At 41.5% G+C, this 24704-nt stretch overlaps 1 protein-coding gene across 1 annotated transcript in view; it reads right to left on the bottom strand.

Annotated features, from left to right (window-relative positions):
- Window positions 1-24704, bottom strand: part of IDH2 (isocitrate dehydrogenase (NADP(+)) 2) — a 286718-nt gene that overhangs the window by 178370 nt on the left and 83644 nt on the right. Inside the window, exon 6 of the mRNA XM_044078288.1 lies at window positions 3338-3474. Within this exon, the coding sequence (XP_043934223.1) occupies window positions 3338-3474 (137 nt within the window). The remainder of the gene's footprint in view (window positions 1-3337; window positions 3475-24704) is intronic.

Genomic DNA, 24704 nt, shown 5'->3' with positions numbered 1-24704 from the left:
AGTTCAAGATACAACAGGATGCTTTCAAAATCTTGTTGGCGACTCCCTTTTGGCCGTGACAGCATTGCTTCCATCTACTTTTGCATCCAGCCTGGGGCAATCACCACAAGTTACCTCACAGGGTGGATCTCCTCACACAAGACAAGGGGGCTCTCATCCATCCCTACCTGTCCACGTTTCAACTGACACTATAGGTAATAGGGTTTTGATTCCTCAAGGGACCTTTTTTCTGAGGACATGCTGCAGGTCCTGCAGGAGGCCAGGAAACCTGCTACTAAGAAATCCTACTTATCTAAATGGAAGAGGTTTTCTATTTGGTGTCTTTATCATGACCTGAACCCACTTTCTGTGGATGTTCCTTTGGTTCTTTCTTATTTGTGTAGGTTGCTCAAATGCTGGTTTGGCCTATTCTTCTATTAAGGCCCAATTATCAGCTCTTTCTGCTCTTCTGCCTTTAACTCCCCCTTTAGCCTCTAGATTCAAGGCTAATCCATTTCTTAAAGGCGTCCTTAATAGAAGACCTTCCAGGAAGCCTGTTCCTCCTCCCTGGGATCTTAATATTTTTTCTGGAAAAATTCACTCTGGCACCTTTTGAGCCTGCTGTTTCAGCTTCCTTGCCACATTGTTCTTGGAGCTAACACAAGAACTGTCTTCCAACATCTGCCAGATGGGTGTCTGAGTTGCAAGCCCTTAATGGCTTGACCACCTTTTTTGGTATTTCGGGACGACAGGCTGCCCTTGTGTACTAATCCTTCTTTCATGCCCAGGGTGGTTAATGAGTTGTCACTTAGTCTATTAATTTGCCTACTTTTTCCCCCTCTCCGCAATCTGATAGTGACAGGGTGCTGCATACCTTAGATGTGCATAGACAGCTCAGATTTTTATTTGGATAAAACTAAAGCTATCAGAAACTCTGACCAATTGTTTGTTTCCTTTCATCCTAGGTCTTTAGGTTTGGCTGTTTCTAAGCAAACTATTTCCACTTGGATTTTTCTAAGCAAACTATTTCCACTTGGATTTCAAAAGCTATTTCTTTTTGTTACTTTTCAGGGTGAGAGCCTTCCTTCCTCTATAAAGGCTCATTCCACTACAGATGTGGCTTCTTCTGGTGCTTTTTCATCTATTCTTGAAGCTACCTTTACCAAACAATACCAGTTGGGATGGTATTTCCACTTGGATTTCAAAAGCTATTTCTTTTTGTTACTTTTCAGGGCGAGAGCCTTCCTTCCTCTATAAAGGCTCATTCCACTACAGATGTGGCTTCTTCTGGTGCTTTTTTCAAAGGCTTAGACGCCAAGTCTATTCTTGAAGCTACCTTTACCAAACATTACCAGTTGGATGGTATTTCCAGAGCTAGAGCTGGTTTTGCTGCTGCCTTTCTTAATGGCTTTTTGGAGGACTCTTCTGCTGCTTCCTCCTCCTCCCAGGTTTCTTTTTGAGCTTTTGCATTCTCCCACTCATAAGGAATACTGCAGTGGTGAATGTAAGGACATAGTACAATGTCCTTGCCTTCACCTCAGCAGTATTCACTCCCTCCCTCCATCCCCCTGGTCTTTTCCTCTTCCTGGCTGTGCAGATTCTCCTTGGTTTTCCACAGACTGCGGTTACTACTGGGGCAATCTGTCCTGAGGATGTTATGCCTGAACGTCACCTTTATACCCTACTTTACACAAGGACTGCGCAGATGACGTTCAACATACCTTAAAGCAATGGTGGACTTTTGTAAACTGGACGGACGGAGGGCTTCACGGCAGGGAATCCCCATTTGTAAAGAATACTTGAGTGGTGAAGGCAAGGACATCTACCGTTATGGTAGGATTTTACAAAACTGTACTTTCCTGAAGGATAGGGAAATGATTTAACCAATTGTGGGGTGGTAGTAGGATGCCTTTTACGGGAAGGAGTACTTCTCAGCAGAAAAGCCATTTCTTTTTAAACAACAGAACCAAGTGGAGAGGCTCCGACCTCTGACCTACCTCAGTTTGACAGGAATCTCCTGTCTAACTAAAATTTGCGCGATGCCTTCTGGTTTCTCTGAAATAATGACAGAGTTCCTCCCTCTCAGTTGCAGTAACCGTCTCTTTGGAAGTGTGATCCTCTGACTCCACACTGGCCTCCAGCAGGGCTGCAATGGAGGGTGTCTGAAGTAGAGTCAAATGTACCACTGGTTCTGTAATCTCTGCGGGTACATTGGAATCATAGTGGGCAAACCGTGTCAGAACTACACCTCTTGAGATTTTTCTCAAGGGCAGGAGGTATATCTGTGTGCGGTGGGGTCCGCCTTCTTGGAATGGGCCAGACGTTTCAGTCACTGTTAAACACCTTCTTGGAGACCGAAAGATAAATGGCTGCCAAAGTCTTGGGCACAAAGGCTTGGCAAATGGAACAAGCTTTACAGCAGCTTTCTGCACCTAGCAGACATGACACTGGGTTTGGAGGTCTTGGTAGGAAATCTGCCTGCCACACTCATCTCCCAGCTGAAATTTAACAAAAATACAGCTTAGGCAGAAAGAAAGGGTCACGAACGTGAATCCGAGAAGAACAGTACAAACAACCACAGAAAGATCAGACTGACAGCTGTAAGACCCATGTTTGTGCTGGAGGGAAGACTTATGCTCACACATTTATTAATAAACACCCATGCTTGCGAGTTGAGGCCATACGTCTGACAGATGCTCCGAGGAAATTTAGTTTTGGTATCCCAGCCAGACATCTGTCTGGAATACTGCAACAGTGATTTCAGTCAGGACATCCATCATGAGACTAAAGAAGCAAAAAAAAAAAAAAAAGGAAAACAACCATGACAAAACATCACAGAAAGCATCTTCACCCATTACACTTGTGTTACAAGCAACTCTATTTGATTTTGGGGAAAAAGCACTCATTGCTCAGTTCTTTCAGATAACTAGAAAGTCCATCATGACAGCAGCAAGGTCAGCACAAAAATACTTTTTCATGGAACCAAAGGATGTTGGATCTGGGTGCAAATCAGACTAGTGCAAAAAATGTCAGCCAAGTGATCCCCAGTACACAATGGACTAATTCTTATGATCATACCTTTCTCCAAGAGATTTAAACAGAAAGACTATGGTACTGAAAATATGCCTGTTTCAGCAATTTTTACTATATTTACAAAGATTCAACCAGTGTCTTAATTTATCCTACATAACCATATGATAAAACAAAAAACAACAAATGCAAAACTAAATCAAAAATCATTTTAAGCAGACAGTGGAATGTAACAAGTATAATCTGCCACTGTTCAAATTTGTTACTGTAGTATACCAAACAATGAAAGAATCTAAAGGTAACCCTAACAACACATTAAGAGTCATACTTTTCAAAGATATCCTGGAAGATGTCCTTGAAGCGCCCATCATATGCCTTAAGGATGGTGTTCTTTGTGCTCATATATAGTGGCCATTGCTTCTGGATGGCATACTGGAAACAGCTGTGAGCAAAACCAGAGATAGACTGCAAAAGAAATTGCAAAACAAATTCATAAATGTGCTGGTGAGATAAGATACAAAAGTTTATTTATTTGCAAAACAATCTATAAATGTGCTTGTGAGGGGAGTACAATAGGTTTGCTTATTTACCAGTTTATCCATCCAACCTTTTTTTATCAGATTTGTCCCTCTAAGCTAACAGCCTCTTTTCAGACAGGACCCAAGGGTATTTACACATCTAAGAGAAATTTTGCCAGGACACCAGTATTGACAAGTGCCATGGGGATAATTTGCATCCATTGAACTACCAACTCAAGCAGATGTGATCCCAGCGTAACATCTCATCTGAAGGACAGCGCACAAAGTGCAGTACCTCCTAATGTCATACTGTGGTGTCAGCAATTTGAAAATGAAATCCATCACCTGAAAAGGGTATACATCCTACTGCCTTCTGATCTTCCAACACCAAAAGTGAGTGCGCTACCTGTTGACCCACTGACAATGTCAATTAAATTTGTATCACAGCACCTACATCTGGCCAAAGTATTGAGATTTAGCAGTCTACCAAATTAATCTCATTTAAATCCCCCATCTTTACAGAAAAACTATCTGTGCATGCACAAACGTACACACACAAAATTATATACAAGCATATACACATACACACACACACACACACAAGCATAATACATATCTATGCGCATCTCTTTTTCCCTACAAAGTATACAGACATGCAAGTGTTTTTTTTTTAAACATGGTAGCACACACATACATCACAACTATACCTGTATAAATGCATGCATATATGCATATATATATATATATATATATATATATATAATGTGTGTGTGTGTGTGTGTGTGTGTGTACATTACAAGAGAGGTTACACATCTTGGCAACTGCTCCCTAACTAGTGAGAGAAGTATTTTCTACCCTGTTCAGTGGCTAGCATCAACACTTTATTCACTTACACAAAAATGCTAACACCAGTATGTGCAGTTTCAATTATCTTTAAAATTAAAGACAGACCTGCTATAACAATTACATTATTCAGCACAATTACATTTACAACTGAGTGGTGCTCATTCATATCCAACTCTTAAGGCATTGCAAACTGAAAACGCCAGGCTTTTCAGCTTTGACAAAAAGTGAAGAATTCTTGAGACTTCTGCTGCAAATGGATGATTGCTTACCCAGCCTTATAGAGCTCAGCATCCATGCCCCTGCAGGCTGGATCAATAGCCATCCCACCTTGACATAAATTAATTATATACAATAAACAATGCCCAACCACACCAATGAGAGTTCTTTCCTTGCTATAGCAATGAAAGTTTGTACTATACAAAGATAAGGTACAGCAACAGTCCACCAGAAGGGTCCCCCCCAAACGGCATCTCCAGGCTCTAAACTGACCCGGGGAAGACACCAGATCATGGTAAGAGAAACCTCAGCACAAGGACTGCCACAGATAGGAGAAAATGGAAGGTGGGAAGGAAATGGTAGGGCGGCTGTAAACATACCTGAACATCAACAATTATGCTTAGTGAACATAGGTGTTTCAACAAAGTATTATTTGAAGGGTGTGCACACTTACGCAACCAGCTTACTGTACGTTTAATTTTTTTATACCCCCCCAACAGATTTGTTTTTCAATTGAACTGTACAGGTTATAGGACACATTAAAGGTGGGAAAAGTTTTGAATTTATTGTGGTCTCATTTTTTTACATCACAAAAATATGGGCATTTTAACAAGGGTGTGTACACTTTTAATATCCACTGTACCACACACATTATAATAAATATATATATATATATATATATATATATATATGTGTGTATATGTGTGTGTGTGTGTCTGTATATGTATACTTATGTATGTATGTGTATATTTACAAAGACATACATTTACAAGGATACTTGAAAGAAAAAAAAAATCAAATCATAAAAATGGTCTGGCTTTTGGGGGCAGGGTAATGGGAAACCGGCTCTAAAGATGCATTTGCAAAGGGATCCTCCATGGTTTCAATGACTGAAGAATGGCCAAGGACTTGGCCGAAGGCAAGCCCAAAAACTCTCATTCTTATTTGGGTTGGAGAGAATTCCTTGGTCTCCCATTTTTAAATAATCCTACATTCTATGAAAGTTCTCTTAGACTCAGATGCTCTTTGGTGGAGAAAGGGTGTTCTCAATGTCAGGCTCATATTTGCAAAGGACAGTTGGTAAGCACTGTCTAATGTGCCTCAAAGACTGAAGACTGGTTTGTCCCTTAGATTAGTAACTTTAATGGGAACATCTGGGAGCCAGTCGTCTAGATCAGGGGGTGTCCAATCTTCTGTCTTGCCAGGGCCACATTGAGTGAACAGAAAACGTCTTGGGGCCACATATAAAATATATCATATAGTTACCTCTTTCACTGCCACGGACTACCAAAGGTCGACCTCCTGGCTGTACTGTAGGTGCAGCCGAACAATGAATAAATGTAATAAACACCTAATATTTGCCTTAAAATTCTCATTCTAATTCTCTAATCTAACCTCACTGGGAAAACCACTCCAGTAGTCCAAATAACGTGTCAACATAAGCAGTCCTACAATACTATAATCCACAAAAATAAGCCAACAAATCTGCAATGAAGTAAAGAATTCACATTACTGACTTAATAAAACAATTCTGAATAAGCTACAACAGGGTCTCATCCAAACAAATGACTGGTGCCAGAAACATGGCCTCAAGCTAAATGCCAAAAATGCATCATCCCCTTTGGGGAGAGTGATGTCCCCACAAATTATCACATTAATAACAATGTTGTAAGCACACAATCAGTCACGAGGTGCTTGGGCACAGAGGTTGATAGAAACCTGACTTTTAACCATAATGTTGTCTCCAATGTGCTTTTTACATAGCCCACCTCATTAGTAAGGGCATCTCATCCAGGGACAAAGAGGTCATAACATCCCTGTATTCTTCCTTTATAAGAGCCATTACTGAGTGCAAAGCCCCTTTAGGCATGTGCCTCAGTAAAACACCCTGCCAAAAGAAAGACTACAACCATTTCTAACAAAAAAATGGTCAAAGGACTAAGTTCACTTAGTTATCCAAACAGACTAAAAAGCTTCTTGCTTTCCACTTTCACTGTCCCCTACACAGTTTATCACTGGCTTGCTTTACAGGCTAAGAAAGATCCAGCCTTAACAGACTTCCTCCACCTCAGAAATACTGGTTATACTTAAACGCTCACTACAAAGACCACAGCCTTCACTGCAACATAAACAAGCCACTTTGTATGGACAGGTTCTTGACACAAACTTCAACTTCTGTAAAAAAGCTCCTCTCATTATCAAACAATGTAGTTCAGCAACACGGCAACTAGATGGATAAATGTACTCCTTGGGTAAGTAGCACAGCCTTCATCAAACTGGTTGGAAAATTCACATACTAAACTTTCCTAGCTGGATGGCTATCTAATATTGGTTACTCAATTCCACTTGCCCAAGAAGAGGGGCCTATTTAACTAAAAATTCCATTTGCAAAACTATATTCAGTATACATATCAAATCACTCTGTCTCTCTCTCACACACACACACACACACACACACACACACACACACACACACACACACACACAAGGAGCCCCTACTTGTAAAATAGAAAACCTCAGTAATCACATGACACACACACTGAATGAAATTGTCTGGAAGTCAAGAAAAAAATCATACTAGAGATGGATTCATCCATGCAATTTCCCACCACCAATTTGGTGCAGAAGCTATTCACAGGCTGACAGTTTACTGAGCTGTCACATTAGCACTCTATGCTTACGTCTGAACCAATGAAGCATACCTGTCAATTCCAAACGAATTAGAGTAGCTTAATAAGAAGGTTATTTGCAAGGTTACATGGCAGTTTATATTGGAAATAAGCAAAGATATTAAAAAGGCTCTGTTTCGCTTAATTATGCTGAAAAGTCTTCCAAGGTAAATACAGCCTTCTGATTTAATATGGAACCATACCATAATATGTAACCTTAGAGCAAGAAATCTGGAGAAAGAGAAAAATGAAAGTGGGACACAGGCCCAAAAATAGTTATGCATCACAGACGCCATTGAAACAACTGTAGCTGCAAACATTATACATCACTTATAATCTTTCTATCCCATCATTGCAAGTTAAGCATTATATGGCTCATTCAGTCCTGCCTTCTTTTGCAACAAAGAAAACCATGCTTTGAAATGACAAATGCATTAAAAATAATAAATATAACACATTGCATCCACATCCTGCAAACTTCATACCTGCAAACAATCACAAAGCTTTCACTGAAACTAGGCTTATTTCCCCAGAATGACAGCTCTCCCTAAGTAAGTCTAATGGCATACAATATACCAGGATCTGGACAATCTGAAATAAATTAAATTGTGGCCTGCAAACTGCAAGTGCACTTTGTTTAATTAAACTATATTTCTAAGCCCACACTGTATTTTTTCAGTAACATCCTAATATCCATTTCCAGGTTACTTTACAAGTCATTGGCAGTGGTAGACTTGGCATCATTCAGATCCCTACAGGACCACACTCATACTGCTAGCATTGTCCATTAAATATAAATATCCATCTACTGCAAATGGCAAGAAGCTATGTCTTATCTACTTTTGGCATGCCTAGTACCAAAGTATCAGGTTTTGAAACAAAAACATTCTCCATAGTCCGTAAGTCTCGGTCTTTATTATCTACTGTTGCAGCCCTCCCAACACAAACACACACACATGCACACTAAAACCCCCAACATTTAAAAGATGACATTGTGCCCACCTGATGTGGCAGTATTGATGATCCACCAAAGCTATGCTTATTGTTGTCCAATCTGCCACTGCTTAGAACCCACCAATGACAAAACAGTACTGGGTGCTTTTTTGTTTCTCAGAAAAAACAATACAACTTTATATGCTGCAGTCCCACAAAGTCAATCCACTACTGACCCATTAACTCTAGGCTACTGTCTCATTCTTACTCCCTGGAACTGCATTACCTTGGATGACTACTTTTACTTCCCAAGCAAAAGACACGAACTGGAAGATGAAGTGAAAATCCATACGGTTGAGAGGTATGATTTCATATTCAATACAACACTGTCAGAAAAGCTGCAATTTAATGAAAGTGTACTTTTAAATGTACGATATTCGAAAGACATGCACAAATGGGCGTGCCTTCGTTGAAGGTTGGACGTCGAACTGGCACCTCTGCGTTCGTGAAAATCTACTGCCAATCATTAGCAGACCGGAGTTCCGCTGTGGCGACCCCTAACCGGGAAAAGCCGAAAGACAAACATATTTGTGAGCCAACTTATTTGTGTTCAGTAAGTACACTGATCATCGTTAGCCTCTTTGTGCATGTGTCTCTCTCTGTCTCTCCTGCACACACACACACCGACACACACCGACACACACCGACACACACAGACACACACCGACACACACCGACACACACACACCGACACACACAGACACACACAGACACACACAGACACACACAGACACACACAGACACACACAGACACACACAGACACACACAGACACACACACACACACACACCTTCTACTTTCACATACACGAACATTCTGATTTTCTGCATGTACTCTCTCACTCCCTCCATACTTTCCTATTAACATAGGAAAGTGTGCTGTCCCTTTCAAAGGCAATGGCAGCAAATCCATACAAGAGTTCCTCTTCAGCAAGAACACACACACACTCACTGATTCTTTGGCATGAAATAATGACACGAACACACAGATCCTTCTTTGGCACAAAAAAAAAAAAAAAATAAAAACTAGAAGGGTGCTTTGGCACATGCACACACAGACGTTAGAGTTACAGGTCACAGGCATGAAAAACACAAAACAAAAAATGTGTTTTGGGGCATGCGTACATCGATGTTGCAGTCAGAGGTTGGGAGCCGCATGGAAGAGCTCTGAGGGCCACATGCAGCCTGCGGGCAGGTTGGACACGTCTGGTCTAGATACAGAAGTGCCTTGTTCAACAGCATAAAACTCTGATGCCACAGCTGCCACACTTTTGGCGAGCACCCATTGGTGAGATTGAGTGGTACAGTACTGAAATGAAAGAGTGACTAGCTCTCTCTTAGTGGACGTAAAGAATACTCAAGCTTGATGAGCAGGTATGCTTCATGGAAGTCTAAATACCTCATCCAGTCCCCCTACTTCTAGGGCCAGAAGGCCAGACTGCACCACAAGCATCCAGAACCTTATCTTCTGTACAAACTAGCCAAAACCTCAAAGGTCTAGAAAAGATCAGGGTTCTTTGTCTTTTTAATACCAAAATGAAAAAAAAAATGTCAAGCAGTATTTGCAACTAGGGGTACAGCGAGTAGGAAAGATGGGGCTGGAATTTACTGGAGGAAATTGTCAAACGAACCAAGGTTTAAGGAACAAAGAGAGAAATGTAAAAGAATTTGAAGAGGCCAAGAAGACTTGGACTGCAGGCTACATACTGCATTCGCCATCAACAACTGATATCAGAATATAGGCAGTGAAAAAGGGATTCCTTAGTGAAAGACCTGCACTATTAGAGTTTTTAGTTGAAGTCTAAAACAGAAGCTGCTGTTAAAAAGGGGATAATTAGTAAGGCTTATAAAGTAATGCATGATAACTTTAGGAATCAGAAGAAATTAGAAACTATCCAAGATAGATAAGCAATTCACAAAGAAACAATGGAAGATTATATGTATGGCTCCCAAATATGCAAAAAAGTCTAGAAGATTTAGGATTTTTGCTTGGAAGTGTTTGCAGATATTTTTTATACCCCAAGCAGACTCCCCGTAACTGGGAACGAATATTTTGGGAGTGTTATCAGTTGGCAGACTAAAAATTCCCCAGAGAGAATTCCAACAGAAATGCTGGGTAAGTAAAACAATTGTAACCAAGGAATTATTATTTTTTTTTTTTAATTGGGACACAGGATCTGAACTGCCTAGACATAGTAAAGCCTCGTTAAGTTTGATTCTTTTGGCTTCCAAAAAAGCAATTATTAGAAAATGGAAATAATCTATACCAAATGTATTTGAAGCACTAAATATTGCTACAGAGATAAAAGAAATGGAAATAGGATCTTTAGAAAAGGGCAGAAGCAAATTTCACAGAAAAAAAAAAATGATAACTGTGGGAACAAAACATGCAGGAAAAAATGTTCTGGATGAGTAATAAGGTTAAGGGAAGGCAAGAATGGACTACTTTTCTAATGTTGAATTATACTGTACAGAAGAATATGTACTCAGAACCACACAGACAAATTACTAGACATAATCTCTCTGACTTCAACCCAGAAACATTTAACACCCTCATCTCTAGAGTATGTTGGGACCTCCTAACTCAGCTCTCCCTAGATGAAGCTGTCAGCTTTCAACTCTACTTTTCTTGATATCATAAGCTCATTAGCCTCTCCTCGTAAAATTAGGACAAAAGCAACAATATCCCCTTGGCTAACAAAAAAACCACGGACTCTCATGAAGTCTAGAGATAGGTCCTGGAAAAAATGGTTACAAACAAAAGACCCAATTGACCTGCAAAGATATAAAGGACAAAGAAACCTAGTCAAAAAGCTCATCAATAAAGACAAAAAAGAATTCCATTATACCCCCCCCCCCCACAACACTAAAATCTGACCCAAATAAATTCTGGAATGTTATTAAACAAATACTTCACCCTGGAAACCCTATCTTATCCAACCCTAGCCCTGACAAGACACCAGTGGAGACTGCCAACACCTTCAATACTTACTTTGTTGAATCAATATCCAAACTATTTAACCCCAATAGCTCCAATACAAGGAACCCCAAAGGCCCAGCTTCAACAACTACCCCCCCAAAACCTTCTCCCTCAATCCAGTCTCCACAACATACATCAGAAGCCTGCTCTCTAAACTGAACCATGCTCTGCATCTGCTGATAACATCCAATCATACTTTCTTCAGACAGCTGCACACTCACTCGCCTTTCCCATCTCTACATTCTAAACCGCTCAATCTCTGAATCTGAAGTACCATCTATCCAGAAACAGCTCTGCACCCTGCCTATCCACAAAGGAGGTTCATAGGTTGGTACTAGGCTATCGGCCCTAGGGCCTATACAAGCCTCGTCATAACAATTCCCTGGCTATTTCTCCCCCCACTATTTACTTTCCTGGACCCCTGTCTAGCAGGGCGACTGATGTGATACCCGGGGCGAATTTCCATTCTCCCATCTAATTGTCAAGGTTCCTTTTGAAGAGGACCAAAGAGGCGCTTTTGCTTGACATGTATGGGCAGTCTATTCCAGAATCTGGGGAGTCTCTGGGTCAGGAATCTTTCCCTCCAGCATGTTTCATTTATTGTGATGACAAGGTTTAGATCCCTGGAGCGTGTGGCTCTAAGCAATTGGGATTTCTTTAAGTGTAGCATGTCCAACAGCCCTGGGTTTGACATGGCCTTGTATGCTAAACAGAGATCGCCTCCGAGTAGACTATATGCGGCAGAGTATAGCTGGAGTTTAAGAGAGTCAGCATAGGGCATCTGCTTTAGGCCTGTGATTCTTTTAGTGAGGTATTTCTGCGGCATTTCCAGTGGTTGCAGATGTCTTGAGAGGTACATACCAAATGGGGGGTTGTATTCGATAACGGGTCTAATGAGGGATGAGTACAGTAGGACAATGACCTTTTTTTTGGATGAAAAACCCTTAGTGATGAGGTGTGCCACACAGAAGGATTTCCTGACTGTTCTGGTGATGTAGTTATCGAAGATAAGACCACTGTCCACCTGTGTCCCTAAGTCTCTTACCACACTTTCGGTGTTTAGTGTACTGCCACTTATGTGGTAATTCACAGGTACATGTTTTTTTCCCAAAGGGGATAACTATACATTTCTTGGCATTGAGCTTGAGCCCATGGCTCTGGCATCAAGCATCTGTTTCTGTATGGCCCTTTTGTAGAGTATCCACATCATTTGGGGATTCAATAATGGCTCCCAGTTTGCAGACATCTGTGAACTTTGTTAGCCAGAGTCCCCTAGTGTTGGCCTGTACTTCAGAGAAGTAGATGCCAAACAAGAGCGGTCCCAGGACTGAACCCTGTGGTACTCCACTTGTCACTTGTCTGGATCTGGATTTGGAGTCAGCTACTTTTACACTGTGGGTTCCGTCAGTAAGCCAGTTGGCAACCCATCGAGTGGTGTAGGGATTAAGCCCAGCTTAGTAAGTTTATCTATGACTCCAGAGTGGAGGCTGGTGTCAAAGGCCTTGGCGAGGTCCAGATAGGCTATGTGGACCGCCTTCCCCTCCTCCACGGCTCTGGAGATTGATTCGAAGAAGTCAATCAGGTTCAGGAGACAAGATTGGCCCTTCACGAACCCAAACTGGGTGGTGTCCAGTGTTTGAAGGTTGCCAGTGTCTTTGTTTATAGGTTCCATGATAACACGTTCCATGGCCTTGCAGATCAGGCTCGGCAGACTGATGGGGCGTTAGTTCCTGGGATCCAAGGTGGATCCCCCCTTGTGGAGTGAGATAATTGTAGCTGTGCGCCACTCAGTGGGCACGAAGCCAGAGGTGAGGGTATGCTTAAACATGACACTTGGGTGAGGTGCCCGTTCATTTTGTAGTTCATGTAGTACACAGCCCGGGACGTCTGGTCCCATGGATGCTGTATTCTTAGCTTTGGAAAGTGCGTTTTTTTACTGGTGTGTCCATTATTATCAGAATTTGGCAATCTTCCAGTATTGAGATGAGCCATTTAGGGGTGAGAGGGGGGTGAAGTTGCCACTGAATCGATCTGCCAGGATACTGGCAAGATCCTTGGGATCAGTATATTTAATGCCATTCTGCTGTAGCTCAGAGCAGATCTGAGCATTGCCATTTAGATTCTTGGCATAGTTATAAAATGCCTTGTGGTTGTCTTTGGAATCTTTGGCAGTTTTATTTTTGTAACTAACTTTGGAGGATTTTATGAGGGATCTCAGCTCCTTACTGAGGCTGGTAAGGCAGTTTTTTGCATCCTGGAGTTTTCCTCTTTTCTGCAACAGTTTCTTCTTTTTGTTGTAAAGTTTGCTTATGGCAGGGGACCACCAGATTGGCTTCTTTTGTTTGGAGGAGAGCATCTTGGTTCTATTTGAGATGGCACGAGTCATGAGTGGATGTGCTTGTACAGTGCCTTAGTGTACGACTCTGCAGTCAAACTTTCAGTTCCCATCTGCATGGGTATCATGAAGTTTGTCACTTCTGACTTGAGTAGCATGAAGTTGGCTTTGGATAAGGTTTTTATGGAGGTTTCCTTACTGGGGGGTGGGTGTGGGATGTGGCTGTGGAGGGTGATTAGCTTATGGTCTGACCTGACCAACGAGAGGGTGACCATAGGTGTGGAGCATCGATTTCCCCATGTTGGTAATGACTAGGTCTAGGATATTGGAGCCCCTGGTGGGACTATGAATTAGTTGATCCAGGGCGATGGAATTTATGAATTCCAAGAACCGTTGGGCAAAGGTGTTGGTACACGAGCAGTTTTCCCAGTTAATGGCAGGGTAGTTGAAATCACTCAGTATTAGGGTGTTTGGTTGTATCTTAATATTTTCCAATATGTTTAGAAAGGTGTAGTGAGAATCTTGGGGCATGGTGAGGGATCTGTAGCAAGCTACAATTTAGATTGCAGGTTGTATCTTAATATTTTCCAATATGTTTAGAAAGGTGTAGTGAGAATCTTGGGGCATGGTGAGGGATCTGTAGCAAGCTACAATTTGGATTGCAGTCTTACCTAGTGTTAGTTACACCTGGAGAATTTCAGCCGCATTGTGTTGGGCAACTAGACTGGCGGTGTGAATATCCTTGGTGAATATGGACACTCCTCCACCTTTAGTGTTTCAATCCTGGTAGCCTGGTATTGCAGGGGTGCTCTCTGGAGCCTTGAACCAGGTCTCAGTTACTGCACAGATATAGATGTTCTCCATTTTAGGAGTGCCTCGAGAGAGTGCATTTTGAGGTTTAGACTTCTAGCATTGAGTAGCATTACCTTCAGATTTTGCATGCTTGTAACTGTTACGGTGGTGGTTTTGTCCTTTGAACTTTGCCTAAAAAAAAAGCACTATAGGGTGACAAGAGCCTTAGCCAGTAACCTAAATCCCAGGGGCTGCTGCTGCTGGGTGGCACACTGGTGTTGTGAGCTATGTGACACTTTGGTTGTGATTGTGATTGGTGTTTGAGTTTCAGCTTCGGAGGTCCTTGTTGCTTGGGCAGGTTACAGTTGAGGGCCTCCACATATGTGGATTTAGTGTTGCTATGTGTGGGTGTTGGTGGTGTGGGTTTAGAAGGGCTATGTGTTGCTTGAGGTATAGTGTGTGTGTTAACCTTCTCCTTTTGACTGTCTGGCACAATCTTGGGTGGAGAGAGCTTTGCTTCCAGTTTGGCTATGTAAGTGCATCTTCTCACAGGTTGTAGTGTTGGGTGGTAGGAGGAGAGGGTTGTTTGTGTACATTAGGCAATTGCATTGCTTCACTATGCCCAGATTCACCAGGTGGACAGGAGAAATCATGGGAAGCTGACCCTTGGTCATGCCTGGTTTGGTGCTTTTTTGTAAAGTACAAGAGCCGTTTCCCCTTACCTTAGTAAGGTACTTTGCAATTATAGGCTGTTTAGTGCCTATGATTAAATTTCTCCTTATTAACAAGGAGAGCTGAGAGTGCGTATATCAGTTTACGGCTTCCTAGTGCTTTCCAGCAGGTATTAGAGCAAGTGCTAGTCACAGGGATTTTTAAAGGTAAGATGAGAAAAAAAAAATGTTGATCCGAAACACTGCAGTGTGCACTAGAGAAGCTAGATGTAGGTAACTTAAGTTTTACCTGTCTAAAAAGTTAAGTTTTAGTGGAGAGTCACTATTTTTAAAACAGAAGATAGATTGAAAGGGGGTGGTCACTTTTGTATTCTGATACTATGGAATATAGTAGGATGGCCAATAAATTTAAATAGGTGACGGGAGTGATTTCACAAAATGACAATTTTGTGCTTACTCACAAAAGCTAGTGAAAGCAGAGAGGAACTCCACTGAAATCTCTAATTTCAGCCCCATTGCCATCCTCTCCCCTCTGTCAAAAGTTGTAGAAAAATGCATACATACATACTCATGTCATGGAACATCACTCTCAGGAAAACCTACTTACTCCTACACAACATGGTCTTTGACCAAAACATAGCACATATACCGCTCTTCTGTCCTTTCTCAATACTATTTCCCTGGCCAGAAATGACCATAAACTTATCTCCGGTCTTTTCCTGGATCTCTCAAAGGCCTTTGATACGGTTTCTCACTCTCTACTATTAAACTAACTGCCCAACCTTAACTTCTCCCCAGATACAGTAGCATGGTTCCCAAGCTATCTAAAAGATAGATAGCCATCAATAAGATGGGACACTGCTTTATCTACTCCCCTTCCAATAAAAATGGGTGTTCCTCAAGGATCCATTTTAGGACCACTACTATTAAACATTTTCACCAATTTGCTCTATACCTCCTGTCCACTCTCCTCTATTATCCAATATGCTGATGACTCTACAGTCATAACAGTAGCAAATTCTCCCTCTGAACTCTTAACAGCTACCCAGTCTTCCTTTAACTCAATGGAAGCATGGCTCTCAAACAACCAACTCATCCTCAACCCAAAAAAAAAAAAAAACAAAACTAAACTACTCTTCCTCCCTAAAACAGCCAACCAGATTAAGACCTCTTACTATCCAGTCACTTAACGATAACGCTACTGTAGTTGAATCTAGCTCAAAACTCCACGGTATCACAACTGATCAACTAAAATTTGATCTCCACAAAAATAATTGCATCAGGAAAACTCACCTTAAATTAGGTCTATTATATAGAAATAAAAAAATTCTCAGCTAGGAAGCAAGAATTGCTCTCACTCACGCTTACCTTCTCCCCTGCTTAACACATTGCTCACAAATCCTTGTAACCTTAACTCCTCTCTCCTTACTAGACTTGAGACTACATACCACAAAGTACCTAGATTTGCAACTCAACAATCCTATACATCTCACCACTGTCTCTCCCTAAAATATTTAAACTGGCTTGAACTGCCTCACCTCCTCATCCTCTCTCAGCTTCAAACCATACACAATTCTTTACCAGCAATCATTCTGTCCAGCCTTACACTCTGTCATCTCCCACTATGCTCCTTCAAGAAACGTCTGCATCTCTTCCCAAAACCTCTTAAATATCTAGAAGCCCAAGTCTAAAGCAGGGTGCAACTTATATAGCTACCACCCCTCTATTGAATGGAACAAACTTCCTCTTGAAATTCGAACACTCACACATCCCAAACAATTTAAACTAACTTTAAAAGAATATTTCAAAGGGCAATGGATCTGCAACTGCTCAAACCCACCTTGATGTTGTTGTTGTCTTCTAATCTATACATTCCTCTCTCTCCTATACTTTACTGCTATCCTGTATTATCAATTGCAAAAAATAAAAATAAAAAATAAAAACAATTTTACTCCTATGTTGCTGTTTTACTATTTTTTTTATATATTTACTACTTTTAAAAAATGCTGTTGCTGTTATCTAGCCGTTTGCCATTTTCTACTTATATAATATTTGTAGACTGACTAAACGTGATCTGTATAAACTGGAGCTTTTCTCCCCTGGCCTCTGCTGAAAAAAGGGCTTCGGCTCAGTCAGGCATTCCTGGTCAACAAATGTAAAATAAATAAATAAATATGTGCAACATATGCAGTTTGCAACTATGAGCATGTTAAATATTTAAGTTTATGTTACAAGTGACAATTTAATAAAGATACTTAAACTCAAGCCGTGTTTGGACCATTTCTGTCTGATGGGACCTGGAGGATTTTTCCTTCTTCTAACAGGTTTAGGATCTCCTCTTTGGTTGCTGGCTTCAGAGTTGAACATCTGTAAGGGAAGGGAGAACAGCTGATGGGGGCAAAGGAATACAATAGTGTAGTCTCTGGATATAAAATTCCTTATCACTCTGGCTTGTGTAACAGCCTGTCACATTGGCAAGTGGCGGGATATCTGACCCTCAGAGACAGTTAAGCAAGTCTTCAGGGGTTTTACTGAGAGCTCATAAGGAGAAGTAGTGCAGAACCCTTGATTCTGGTAACTCCTGCTGCCTCCAGGACTGCTCAAGCTCTAGAAACCTCTTTGACCACATTTGTTATCTGTCTGAACTCTGCCAGAAGTCTTGGTGTTAGGATTACCTAAGCCACAAGTTCCTGTGGCTCCTCTGAATGCGAAGAAAATCCCAGGAGGAGCAGGGAACTTGACCTTAACGGTCTTAAGCCATCTTGTCTGCTTGCTCACTCTTCTGAACGTTTTCACCTATGGAAAAAAGTTCTAGTTCTTCAAATGAGACACTGGATAGAACACCTTAAAGTTGGCTTGAGCCAGGTATGTATCCATAAGGAAATATAGTTGACCCAGCCACCATCGCTGCTTCGCTCACAGTATTGTTGGTCACATTTCTTAGTTATCACTTGGTACTCCAGTTATCCCCTCAGAATTCCATGTGGCAAAGATTCCAACACAGTGTACATTTCTTCTTCTTCTCTGAGAGGTTAAAACAGGTCATGTCACTCAGTTTAGCACTCGTGTATAGCCAAAGAAGCATTTCTGAGGACCCATTATTTAGGTGGACCACAGGAACTTTTCAGTGTTTCTTTTTATAGAGTCAGGTTAGTGGATCCTTATTCCAGCATTCCCGATCCCTGACCTTAGCAAAAAAAAAATGCGTTCATTTCCCAGGCAAACCGTTTGTGTGCACAAGATGGTCTGGCATGTCATGCAGAGTGTCACATAACAGGGAGGTGGGTCAGGAAGGAAAGCCTCTTGCAGAATTACTTCAAAAAGGGAAGAAAGGTTTACTCACCAATCCCTTTTGGATGAACTCCAATCTCCTTAAATTTAAGGTTCTCAGGAAGGCAGGCTCAGAAATTTCCTTCCATAACACAAAACGGTATCCTCTGGTGAGAAGATGGAAGGTCAATAAAGTAGGAGTGACAACAGGCCAAGACTGAACCCAAGGCATGATCTTTGGAAGCATCTGTCAATGAGAATTGCTGCTTCCATGTTACTTCTGTACTCTCAACTCTCAATGCTGAAGGCCTCTGACCAAAGGGAACCAAAGGTACTGACGGTCCCGATACCTCATTCCTCAGCAGCAAACAGGATGTTGACCTAAAGGATGAATTTGGAACAGAGAGCTCAAATGCTACAGTGGTCAACACTGATAATGGACCCGAGGCCCAAGGGCCAGCATCAGAGATAAATTGGCCTAGACTGCCAGGCCCTAGTGAACTTTGGTGCCAAGACAGTGAAAGCCAGAGACACATGTACCCCCCCCCCCCAAGATCTGTACCAAAATCAAAAGGAGGACTCTGTACTGATGAGTGAACCTAATAAAACAGCCCTGAATCTACCAGTACCACAGCAGGGGCTACAAAATCTATTGTTAAACAGGGCAGAACCTCCCTGGCCATCCTGGAAACAAGGGGAAAGAAGATATCCATCGTTATTACAGCCTTCATCAAAGTTCGTATCATTACTTCCTTTAACCTAGCTTTGTCTCATTCCACTAGCTTCATCCTCTCTTTTTTTTTTCCTCTCTCGTCAGAGCACACTCAAGCAACTCTGCAGTCTGCGGCTACCACCCCACCCATACATAGTTTCATAGTATAGTACTAGGCTATCTGCCCTGGGGCATTTGTAAGCCTAGCCATAGTGATGTGGCATTTGCCACCCCATGAAATGGTACAAAAATGTACAGAATAAATTTAGAATACTGTGTCTAGTAGTGACGCAATGAAGGTCCCCTTATATAATAGAATTAGTTTACTGTGCCCCTGTCTAGCAGTGACACAGATGTGACCCCTGGGGTAAACTTACGATCTCCCATCCACTCATCAAGATTTCTCTTGAAGAGAGTCAGTGAGAGGCTCTGCCTAATACGAACTGGGAACTTGTTCCAAAGCATGAGTATAAGAAGGAATCAGTACTGCAAAACTAAACAAGGATATACATTTTGAGCCTCAAGAGTAGGGTCAGTCCACCCAGGCATTCTACTTGTATGTTTTATGACAGTGAAGCTATAATTTCTTAGTAGTTCTCAGAGTGCTAATAAAACTGACTTTTGTAGCCTTGTGCCCCCCCCCCAGCTAGTGCAATAATCCTAACTGTCCAACAGACAGTATAATTCATATCTCTGTGATTACATTAATCAAGCCGCCCTCTCAGTGCTTTCTGCCTTAGTTTGTATCACTTGAGGCCCACCTGTTTATTTGCATCTCTGTGCATTCCTCTTCATTGCTAATGTATCTCCCTACTCTAATCTGTGCACAAACTGGCTACTGATAAGCAAGTCAATGTGAAGACACACTTCCAACCTTAATAACCTTTGCTGTCTCGGCTCCCCTTCACTTTACAGGTAGAGTTTGAATTAGTATTTACCCCTTCTGAGGCCTTCACTGATAGATTTCCACTGACTGCCTCTCTGGTTTCGCTGGTTTCTTTGCATTCCACCTGGTTTACACCCCTTGTGCTATCCCCCTCCCCCAGTACCAATTCTATATTACAATCCTGCTGAGCATGGAGCCATCTTTAAATTACTAGTCTCCCACAAGACACAAGTGCTCTTCAGCAATTGAATTCTGCTTGCTGGTAAGCCATTAGACCTCAGGAATTTGTTTAAAAAACGTGTTCAGATTTGTAAAGTAACACTTTTTGCTGCCCGTTACTCTTGTCTTGGTGGGCTCTGCCCTGCTCTGTTCGCCCTTGCTAACACTCGGGCTCTCTCCATTCTCCTGCCCTGCCCCCAATTCCTCTACATTTATGGTAATCACAACCACACCCACAGCTCAACCTTATATCACCCTCCACCAATCACAGCTCAAGTTAGATCACATTAAACCACACCAACTTGCTCCACCACAAAATACTCCCAACCACTCTCACTCCCTCACTCCCCCCGCTAGGCATTATTACATCACCCCACACTACTTACCCATCCACATATAGTGCAACCCTATAATTCCTATCCAGACCTACACCTAGAACCAACTTAAAACTTTGTAACTATGACTATCACACAACTAATTCGTCTGTCTTCTCATAATTCTTTATAACTCTACAAGTTATCACTCTAGCAATATCCCTAAACTTAGTAGCACAACACTATATTATGCACTCATATACAGACACCGTACATTATAATATCTGCCCACAATTGTTGAAGAGCTACACAACAGACCAATTCAGAACTAAACATATATGCTCTCATTCCTACTCCAAAAAAACGCAATACTTTCTCACACTCATCACCAAACTCCAACATCTATATCACCATTTTAACACCAGGCTCACCATAAGTGGGGATATTCACCCCAACTCAGGTCCAAATCCATCCTGTCAAACACAAACTGCTCCAACACAAATGTCAGAACATAACACCCCCACTATCTTCATCCCTTGGCAAATCAACAACAGCAGCAAAACCAACCATCTTTTAATGCTAAATATTAATATTAGAAGTATCAAAAATAAAACACCTGAACTCCAGACGACAACAGCACACTACTCCACAGACATAGTTGCTTTAACAGAAACCTGGCTAAAAACATAGCTAACTCAGAAGTTCTTCCTACCGGCTACAATATATTTAGACAAGACAGACCACTTCGTAAAGGGGGTGGAACTGCCTTACTATACAAGTTCAACTTAACTGTATGTCAATTACCAAACTCCTACCCCTCCGCCCAATAATTGGGACATTCAACTTCACCCTAAAAAGGTCATCACCACAATTGTGATCTATATTCCACCTGGTAATACACCTGCTAGCCCTGAAGACTTCTTATCCTGGTGTTCTTCCACATACTCACAAGAAACTCTTATTCTGAGGGATTTCAACCTAGATTGGTTCACCTGTATATCAAAACCACCAAGTAATCTAATAAATCTCCATCCAAATTCCAACTAGATGCGATAAAAATCCAAAAGGGAATCCATCCTTGACTGGGTCCTAACAACCCCACATTGTACCCCCACACAGGCAGTGTCCCAGACACCTTAAGTGACCACAACGTAATATACCTTATACGTAGTAGAACAAGCATATGCAAAAACATTAACCACTAGAAACACAAAAAAATTCTCTCCTGAGGTCCTTAATACTTTACTCTAACTGTGACTGGACCCCCCTAAAAACCCTCCCACTTGACCAGGCTGCAGCATATTTCAACAAAACATTTCTACAACACCTAGACACTGTTGCTCGATTGTGGAAAATCAAGATTAGAACCTCTACAAACCCGTGACTCAGTAAAGAAACCAAACAAATCCTCAAGTCCAGAGACACTGCCTGGCTTTACTATCAAAAACACAAAGCCTAACTAAGTACAAACTGCGCAACCGTGCAAGAAAATACATTAGGCTGGACAAAAAAATCCTACTACACGATATTACAAACTAAATGTAAACCAGCTACTAAAACCCACCCAAAAGGCTACCCACAAACCAACCACCCCTGACACTAAAGTTCCCATCGAAATACAATTCAACTCCCACTTTGTAAACTCAATTTTATTCTTAGTATCACAGGACAGTTCCTACCTCACTATCCCTCCCAACACAAACACCAATACAAGCTTTACCCTCAAAACAGTTTCCACCACTTCAATCAAAAGCATGCTCTCCAAACTAAAAACCTTATCAACAGCAGCTGACCTACTCCCTAGCTATTTCTTGAAACTCACAGCAAATGCTTCCCTAGCTATTTCTTGAAACTCACAGCAAATGCTATTGCTATCCCAATCTTCACTCTCATAAAAAGATCAATTGTTGAAAACTATGTGCCCAAACTCTGGAAAATATCCTATGTTACACTCATACATAAAGGCGGGACCTCCACTGAACTTAACTACAGACCTATTGCTTTACTCTTCCCCCCTGGCCAAAATCCTAGAAAAATGCATCCATACCCAGGTGCTAAAATATCTCCCAACCAGCAACCTCCTATCACCTACTCAGCATGGTTTCAGAGCTGCCCATAGTACCACTACAGCCCTCCTCTGCTTTACAGACACAGTAAACCATCTCAAAAAAGAAGGCCTAGAGTTGACATGTCCAAAGCATTTGACAGAGCCTTGCACCAAATTCTGCTAAACAAACTAAACCAATATCACCTATTAAATTCCACTCTTACCTGGTTCCAAAGCTACTTAACTGACCGGTACCAAACTGTGAAAAGGGAAAATTCTCTCTCTCCTCGGCTACCCATAACTATAGGAGTCCCACAGGGTTCTATCTTAGGACCACTACTATTCACAACCTTCAGAAATGACCTCCATACCACCACACAGCATGCATCTATCATTCAGTATGCAGATACTACCTTAATCTGTGCTGCACAAAACATTCCCACCCTCCTGCAAACAACTCGGCTAGCATTCTCCGACGTTGAAAACTACCTTACCAAAGCCCACGTTATCCTCAATCCAAAGAAAACTCATCTTATGATTATAACACTGATAACAGTCAATTCACTATCTACTTCACAAATGCTACTCCAATCACTCCAGTGGCACACAGGCTAAGCTATTGGGAATAACCATAGACTCCCAACTAAAATTTGATAGTCATCTTAACTTAACTATTAAAAAGTACATGCCAAACTGGGATCACTCTACCGTATCAAACCATTTCTTACCAACAAGACAAGATCAGACATTGCTCGGTCCCAACTTCTATCCACCCTAATCTATGCATCTCCCATTCTGACTAATCTCAACAAAACTGAACTATGCAAAATGGAAGCCTGCTATAACAGAATTGCCCGCTTTGCTACAAATTACTCATATAGAACTCATCACTGTACTGCTTTGAGACAGCTCCACTGGCTTGAACTGCCCAACCTCCTAACCTACAATCAGCTCTGCCTCTGTCATTCTATCCATTACCTCCCCAATAAGTGTCCTGCCCTCAAAAACCTAGTACAACATCACTCAGCCAAAAGGCCCCTTAGATAATCAAGCAAACTACTACTAGAAGTCACCAACAGCTACATCAGCTTTGGAGAAGCACTATATAGTAGTTCAGTGGCTAATAAATACAACTTTCTTCCCACCAGCATACAAAACACATCGTCCAAAGCCTCCTTTAAAAACCTCACTAGGCAACATCTCGAGCAAAGTTGGCAGTGCCATGACTGCTCCCCAGGCTAGTGAAAGCAGATATGGTACACATACTAAACCTAGAGTACTTGATTAGTTTTCACTCTTACTCACAAACACTGGCTAATGTACAGTGTATGTACTGTACCTGTGTACTATGCATGTATTCTACCCATGTTCCATATTTCAGCTGTACACCACAAATCTATTAATTACCTTCATTTTTAAATTAATACTTTGTTCTCTCCACTGTAACGGTTGATGTGCTGCATACCACTGTAAAAACATATCTATTGTAATTTGTGTGTATACTTATGTCTAAATATCTAAATGTATCTGTAATTTTTCTAGGTGGAGTTTTTCTCCCCGGGCTTCTGCTGAAAAAGGGCCTTTTCGGCTCAGACACCCCCGGTTAACAAATGTAAAATAAATATTAAAACAAAGTGGCCATCCTCTCTTGAACAGAGAATGACAAGAGAGACTGCAGAAAGGTATCAAGGTAACACATGGACAGGCTGAAAAAACATGTAGGGGGGAAGACTTTTAATGAGTTCCTGCTCACTAAAGTGATGAAACATCACACCCTCTTCCCTGGAGACACCTCTGGCACTACATTAATGTCAATCTGGGAAATTCCAAAAGCCGAACCTATGACAGACTATGGGAAGCATGCACAGTCCCTTGAACCTTATGAGACTGCATGGTAGAATCTTAAACTCATTACATCTGAGTGACGCCTCCAATCTGCAGTTAACTCCTACGGACACCTCTGGGCATCAAATATTGCCTGTTCGTATTTGCATCAGTAATCCAAAAACCATGCTATGTACAAGGTTTAAAATATTTAGTCTTATATCAAACACAACAAACAACTCAACTGCATGAATACTGGACTTCTGTCTAGTGCAGGTAAACAGATATAAACTGTTTTTATGATATTAATTTAAAAAGGTAATTTTTATATTTTTCTAAATATTTCAACAACCAGGTAACACAGACCGAATATCTTAGCCTCATATGAAAGCTCTCAGCTAGAT

Source organism: Protopterus annectens, chromosome 7.part0 (genome assembly GCF_019279795.1).
Source record: "Protopterus annectens isolate FY-2018-M chromosome 7.part0, PAN1.0, whole genome shotgun sequence".
Lineage (NCBI taxonomy): Eukaryota > Metazoa > Chordata > Ceratodontiformes > Protopteridae > Protopterus > Protopterus annectens.
This window is presented reverse-complemented; position numbering and strand designations above follow the sequence as displayed.